At 46.5% G+C, this 7,500-nt stretch overlaps 1 protein-coding gene across 1 annotated transcript in view; it reads left to right on the top strand.

Moving 5' to 3' along the window:
* Positions 1–7,500, top strand: part of DNAI1 (dynein axonemal intermediate chain 1) — a 243,505-nt gene that overhangs the window by 75,515 nt on the left and 160,490 nt on the right. The window contains exons 16-17 of the mRNA XM_077490558.1: positions 797–884; positions 6,394–6,473. Of these exons, the coding sequence (XP_077346684.1) occupies positions 797–884; positions 6,394–6,473 (168 nt within the window). The remainder of the gene's footprint in view (positions 1–796; positions 885–6,393; positions 6,474–7,500) is intronic.

Raw genomic sequence — 7,500 nt, 5'->3', positions numbered from 1 at the left:
CCAATGATGGGACACTATTCCCTCCCACTGACACCAATGATGGGGCACTATTCCCTCCCACTGACACCAATGATGGGGCACTATTCCCTCCCACTGACACCAATGATGGGGCACTATTTCTCCCACTGACACCAATGATGGGGCATTATTCCCCCCCCCACTGACACCAATGATGGGGCATTATTCCTCCCACTGACACCAATGATGGGGCACTATTCCTCCCACTGACACCAATGATGAGGCATTATTCCTTCCACTGACACCAATGATGGGGCACTATTCATCCCACTGACACCAATGATGAGGCATTATTCCTTCCACTGACACCAATGATGGGGCACTATTCCTTCCACTGATACCAATGATGAGGCATTATTCCTCCCACTGACACCAATAATGGGGCATTATTCCTCCCACTGACACCAATGATGGGGCATTATTCCTCCCACTGACACCAATGATGGGGCATTATTCCACTGACACCAATGATGGGGCACTATTCCTCCCACTGACACCAATGATGAGGCACTATTCCTCCCACTGATGGTTTACTCTTAATGATACCAGGGCATTTCCCATAGATTAGCCCCTCTAAAGCCTTAAGGACAGTGATCTGGCCCTTTGTTCAGGAAGTTTGTAGACCTCGGGTCTAGAACATTCTATAGACACATTTGGTGAGGGCAGACGGGGTTGCTATATGGTCATCAGTGTATGAGCTCTGCCAGGGATATAGAGGACAATACAGTGAGAGTGTAACCAGTATAACCAGTATAACCAGTGTGTCCTGTGCCTGCAGAACGAGTTGGTTCACACAGACGTCATCCGGCTGTCGGTGGGGGAGTCCGTGGAGAACGGGGTGGAGGGCCTCCAGCTGCACCAGAATGGTAAGAGATCTCAATTCTGGAATAATTCCCATGACTGGGAAACTTCTGTTGTCATTTACAGCTTGTCTGTTCTTCACGGATGGGCAGCCGGACGCGGGACCTCTGCGCGGATAGTTACTGACTGTATAGAGCTAGTTATCATTTCTTGCTGCATAGTACCCGACATAAAGAAACATTATTGTAATTGTGCTTCTATAATAAATGTGCAAAAGGCTCTTCATATACTCTACATATTAACAGGTTTTCTTGCTTGTTGGTTCAACTGGATTGACTTGTTTCTTTTTTTTTCCCTATAAGACCAACTACACTATTTTACCAAAAGTATTGGTACGTCTGCCCTTACACGCACATGAAATTTAATGGCCCCCCAGTCTTAGTCCGTAGGGTTCAGTATTGAGTTGGCCCACCCCTTGCAGCTATAACAGCTTCAACTCTTCTGGGAAGGCCGTCCACAAGGTTTAGGAGATGTGTCTATGGGAAGGTTTGACCATTCTTCCAGAAGAGCATTTGTGAGGTCAGGCACTGATGTTGGACAAGAAGGCCTGGTTCACAGTCTACACTCTAATTCATCCCAAAGTTGTTCTATCGGGTTGAGGTCAGGACTCTGTGCAGGCCAGTCAAGTTCCTCCACCCCAAACTCGCTCATCCATGTCTTTATGGTCCTTGCTTTGTGCACTGGTGAGCAGTCATGTTGGAACAGGAAGGGGCTGTCCCCAAACTGTTCCCACAAAGTCAGGAGGATGAAATTGTGTAAAGGCAGGCGTCCCAATACTTTTGACAATACAGTGTATGTAACTATATGTAAATGACTTTGCAAAAAGAGATTATTGGAGCAAATTGTACTACAGATCCTTGGAATGTCTTGTTTTAAAACCTAGAGACAGTTAAACTTGGTATACACTGGTAGAATTTTTGAAATGTTTTGTCTTAGGAATGTTTTTGTTTTTTTTCATTGTTAGTGGGATCAAATCAACCTGGAGGTCATTGTAGTAACACCCCTGTGATATACAGCTATGGAGGGTTGTGTAGTAACACCCCTGTGATATACAGCTATGGAGGGTTGTGTAGTACACACCTGTGATATGCAGCTATGGAGGGTTGTGTAGTACACACCTGTGATATGCAGCTATGGAGGGTTGTGTAGTACACACCTGTGATATATACAGCTATGGAGGGTTGTGTAGTACACACCTGTGATATGCAGCTATGGAGGGTTGTGTAGTACACACCTGTGATATGCAGCTATGGAGGGTTGTGTAGTACACACCTGTGATATATACAGCTATGGAGGGTTGTGTAGTACACACCTGTGATATGCAGCTATGGAGGGTTGTGTAGTACACACCTGTGATATACAGCTACGGAGGGTTGTGTAGTACACACCAGTGATATACAGCTATGGAGGGTTGTGTAGTACACACCTGTGATATACAGCTATGGAGGGTTGTGTAGTACACACCTGTGATATACAGCTATGGAGGGTTGTGTAGTACACACCTGTGATATACAGCTATGGAGGGTTGTGTAGTACACACCTGTGATATACAGCTATGGAGGGTTGTGTAGTACACACCTGTGATGTATATTTGGCTCTTCTTGGCTGCAGTGTATTGGTATCATCCAGTTTGGGTGGATTATATTGTGTTGATGAGCTCTTGGAGGGTCGGATTGTCTGCAGCATTATCTGCTGTCACAGGCTGCTAACTGCTCCAATTATCAGCAATTTACTAATTAACTGTTACTTCCATCCTCCAATTACACATCAGTGCTTAGCTCTCCTCTGTCATGCCCGGGGTCCTTGTCTGCCACTGCTGAGCAATCACACTCTGCCATAGAACACGGGAGGAGAAGGAGATGTAGCTGGCCTTAGCTTGGCCCTGTGGACTGCATTTCCATAATTTAACTACTTTAAATAAATCGTATACAGGTTGTCCATTTCTTTAATCCATTTTAGTTGTTGCACCTCTGCTCCCTCCATATCCTCTGCTCCCTCCATCACCTCTGCTCCCTCCATATCCTCTGCTCCCTCCATCTCCTCTGCTCCCTCCATATCCTCTGCTCCCTCCATCTCCTCTGCTCCCTCCATATCCTCTGCTCCCTCCATCTCCTCTGCTCCCTCCATATCCTCTGCTCCCTCCATCTCCTCTGCTCCCCTCCATCTCCTCTGCTCCCTCCATCTCCTCTGCTCCCTCCATATCCTCTGCTCCCTCCATCTCCTCTGCTCCCTCCATATCCTCTGCTCCCTCCATCTCCTCTGCTCCCTCCATATCCTCTGCTCCCTCCATCTCCTCTGCTCCCCTCCATCTCCTCTGCTCCCTCCATCTCCTCTGCTCCCTCCATATCCTCTGCTCCCTCCATCTCCTCTGCTCCCTCCATATCCTCTGCTCCCTCCATCTCCTCTGCTCCCTCCATCTCCTCTGCTCCCTCCATATCCTCTGCTCCCTCCATATCCTCTGCTCCCCTCCATATCCTCTGCTCCCTCCATATCCTCTGCTCCCTCCATATCCTCTGCTCCCCTCCGTATTCTCCGCTCCCCTCCATATCCTCTGCTCCCTCCATATCCTCTGCTCCCTCCATATCCTCTGCTCCCCTCCATCTCCTCTACTCCCCTCCATCTCCTCTGCTCCCCTCCATCTCCTCTGCTCCCCTCCATCTCCTCTACTCCCCTCCATCTCCTCTGCTCCCTCCATCTCCTCTGCTCCCCTCCATCTCCTCTGCTCCCTCCATCTCCTCTGCTCCCCTCCATATCCTCTGCTCCCCTCCATATCCTCTGCTCCCTCCATATCCTCTGCTCCCCTCCGTATCCTCTGCTCCCTCCATCTCCTCTGCTCCTCTCCATCTCCTCTTCTCACCTCCATATCCTCTACTCCCCTCCATATCCTCTGCTCACCTCCATATCCTCTGCTCACCTCCATATCATCTGCTCCCTCCATCTCCTCTGCTCCCTCCATATCCTCTACTACCCTCCATCTCCTCTGCTCCCCTCCATCTCCTCTGCTCCCTCCATCTCCTCTGCTCCCCTCCATCTCCTCTGCTCCCCTCCATCTCCTCTGCTCCCTCCATATCATCTGCTCTCTCCATATCCTCTTCTCACCTCCATATCCTCTTCTCACCTCCATATCCTCTGCTCACCTCCGTATCCTCTGCTCACCTCCGTATCCTCTGCTCACCTCCGTATCCTCTGCTCACCTCCGTATTCTCTGCTCCCCTCCGTATTCTCTGCTCTTCTCCGTATCCTCTGCTCCCCTCCGTATCCTCTGCTCCCCTCCGTATCCTCTGCTCCCCTCCGTATCCTCTGCTCCCCTCCGTATCCTCTGCTCCCCTCCGTATCCTCTGCTCACCTCCATATCCTCTGCTCCCCTCCATATCCTCTGCTCCCCTCCTCACCTCCATATCCTCTGATCCCTCCGTATCCTCTGCTCCCCTCCATATCCTCACCTCCCTGAGACACCTCTACACCTATCTCTTCCAATGCTCACCTCCCTGAGGCACCTTTATCGATACCCATTCCTTTCCCAATTCTCACCTGCCTGGGGCACCTCTGTCTATAGCCAATTGTTTCCCAATTCTCATCTCCCTGGGGCATCTCTATCTATACCCATTCATCTCCCAATGCTCACCTCCCTTAGGCACCTCTATCCATACCCATTCCTTTCCCATGGCTCACCTCCCTTAGGCACCTCTATCCATACCCATTCCTTTCCCATGGCTCACCTCTCCAGGGCACCTCTATCCATACCCCTTCCTTTCCAATGGCTCACCTCTCCAGGGCACCTCTATCCATACCCCTTCCTCTCCTAATGCTCACCTCCCTGGGGCACCTCTATCCATACCCATTCCTCTCCCAATGCTCACTGCACTGGTTCACCTCCACCCCTTCTTCTCTAACTGCTCGCCTACCTAGGGCACATCTGCCCCTTCCCCTTCTCATCTACGTGGGGCACTTCTACTTCAAATTCTCTGCAGCCCCCACATCTCAGGACTGGTAACCCCAATATATCATATGTTTGTTCTTGGGTTTAGATAAACTTTAACAAGTGTTTAGTAGGTGAACAATTAGTATTCTTCCCTACCTGCACAGTTGGATAAAGAAATGTAAAAAAAGTAATAAAAATGTAATCTAATGGAGTTGCCCATTCTAAAGTCGTGAAAAACTAGTCGGTGAAAGTATGTGTGTGATGAACCGCGCTCCCTATGGGGTTAATGCCTTAATTTAAAGTGCATACAGTGCAAAATAAAGATGTACAACCACCAGATTCACTCCAATGGAAAGTTGATCAAACACTAACACAAGTTTACATAAACTGTGATCAAACATATCAATTCCATCAACGTGATGAGAATCACAAAACAATAATGTCCAAATAACCAAGATAAAGAAAAAAAAATAGTTTAAGTCCAAAGAAGCTCAGCAGACATTTTCCAGTGAGAAGGTGACTTCATTAATGCAATGAATGGGTGACTGTAGGAATCCTCCACCAACACCAAACACTCGGCCTACTCACCAGATGGAGATAATACCTATAACAGAAATCATAGCAGCTTTGGAAAATGAGATATTTCTGGACATCCGTCTCAGCAAGCTCAGTGTTACCTCTGATTTGATCATTTAAGGAGAAATGGCCACACGTATCCGGGTCAGACATGAAACGAGGAACAATCTCCCATGGTGAAGTATATCATAAAAAAGGTTTATTTAATAAAAAGTGGCTCTTAAAACCACCCAGCAAAGAACAAAAGTAAAAAGTATACAAATGGACACAAAGATGCCGTTTGCGATCCACCTGCTTTCCACTGTGGGCGGAAGTGACGTAACGCGCTCGACTACATCCAACGTGGTTCGTCAGCACGTCAGATCTCTGTTATAGGGATCTGGTGAGTAGGCTGAGTGCTTGGTGTTGGTGGAGGATTCCTACAGTCACCCATTCATTGGATTAATGACGTCACCTTCTCACTGAAAAATGTCTGAGCTTCTTTGGACTTTTCTTTATCTTGGTTATTTGGACATTATTGTTTTGTGGTTCTTATCAAGTTGATGGAATTCATATGTTTGATTACATTTCATGTACACTTGTGTTTATCATTTAGTGTTTGATCAACTTTCCATTGTAGCGAATCCGGTGGTTGTACATTTTTATTTTGCACTGTATGCACTTTAAATGAAGGTATTAACCCCATAGAGAGCGCGGTTCATCAAACCTTAACAAGTGCATTTTTATTAAATCTTTATTTAAGTGACACCTGCTATCAGATTAATCAAAATACAGCGTAGTTCCCACAATATATGTCTACCTGGCTGGGAGTTGTAGGTACTCTGATTGTCTTTGTAACTTCTCCCTGTGAGTTATCAGTAAGCTGCATCATAGAGACTGTATGGGAGCAGTGAGAAGTCTGATGTGACCTGGATGGGAGGGGAGAGGAGATGGCGACAGATCAATGTACACATTCCTGTATAAAATGATATTTTTTTTACATCTCACCGCGCTGTGTATAATTTCCTGTCTGGCAGGCTGCGGAACGTCCTTCGATTTCCACAAACAGATCGATTATCTCTTCCTGGTCGGGACAGAGGAAGGAAAGGTCCATAAGGTAAGAAGCAGCGATAGATGGAGGTGGCACTAGGTTATAACACTAAAACATGCAGTATGTGAGTGTTTTATGTATGTGTGTGTGTGTGTATATATATATATATAATAGAGAGAGAGAGAGAGAGAATATATATATATATATATATATATATAAATGTATGTGTGTGTGTGTGTGTAATATATATATGTGTGTGTGTGTGTGTGTGTGTGTGTGTGTGTTTTTTATATATATATATATATATACAGTGGTGTGAAAAAGTGTTTGCCCCCTTCCTCATTTCCTGTTCCTTTGCATGTTTGTCACACTTAAGTGTTTCGGAACATCAAACCAATTTAAACAATAGTCAAGGACAACACAAGTAAACACAAAATGCAATTTGTAAATGAAGGTGTTTATTATTAAAGGTGAAAAAAAATCCAAACCATCATGGCCCTGTGTGAAAAAGTGATTGCCCCCCTTGTTAAAACATACTATAACTGTGGTTGTCCACACCTGAGTTCAATTTCTCTAGCCACACCCAGGCCTGATTATTGCCACACCTGTTCACAATCAAGGCATCACTTAAATAGGAGCTGCTTGACACAGTAAGGTCCACCAGAAGATCCTTAAAAGCTACACATCATGCCGAGACCCAAAGAAATTCAGGAACAATTGAGAAAGAAAGTAATTGAGATCTATCAGTCTGGAAAGGGTTATAAAGCCGTTTCCAAAGCTTTGGGAATCCAGCGAACCACAGTGAGAGCCATTATCCACAAATGGCGAAGACATGGAACAGTGGTGAACCTTCCCAGGAGTGGCCGGCCGCCCAAAATTACCCCAAGAGCGCAGCGAAGACTCATCCAAGAGGTCACAAAAGACCCCACAACAACGTCCAAGGAACTGCAGGCCTCACTTGCCTCAGTTAAGGTCAGCGTTCATGCCTCCACCATCAGGAAAAGACTGGGCAAAAATGGCCTGCATGGCAGAGTTCCAAGGAGAAAACCACTGCTGAGCAAAAAGAACATCAAAGCTCGTCTCAATTTCTCCA

This window comes from Lithobates pipiens, unplaced genomic scaffold (assembly GCF_037356315.1).
Source record: "Lithobates pipiens isolate NorthernLeopardFrog02 unplaced genomic scaffold, aLitPip1_a1.2 Scaffold_19, whole genome shotgun sequence".
NCBI classification, from domain to species: domain Eukaryota; kingdom Metazoa; phylum Chordata; class Amphibia; order Anura; family Ranidae; genus Lithobates; species Lithobates pipiens.
This window is presented reverse-complemented; position numbering and strand designations above follow the sequence as displayed.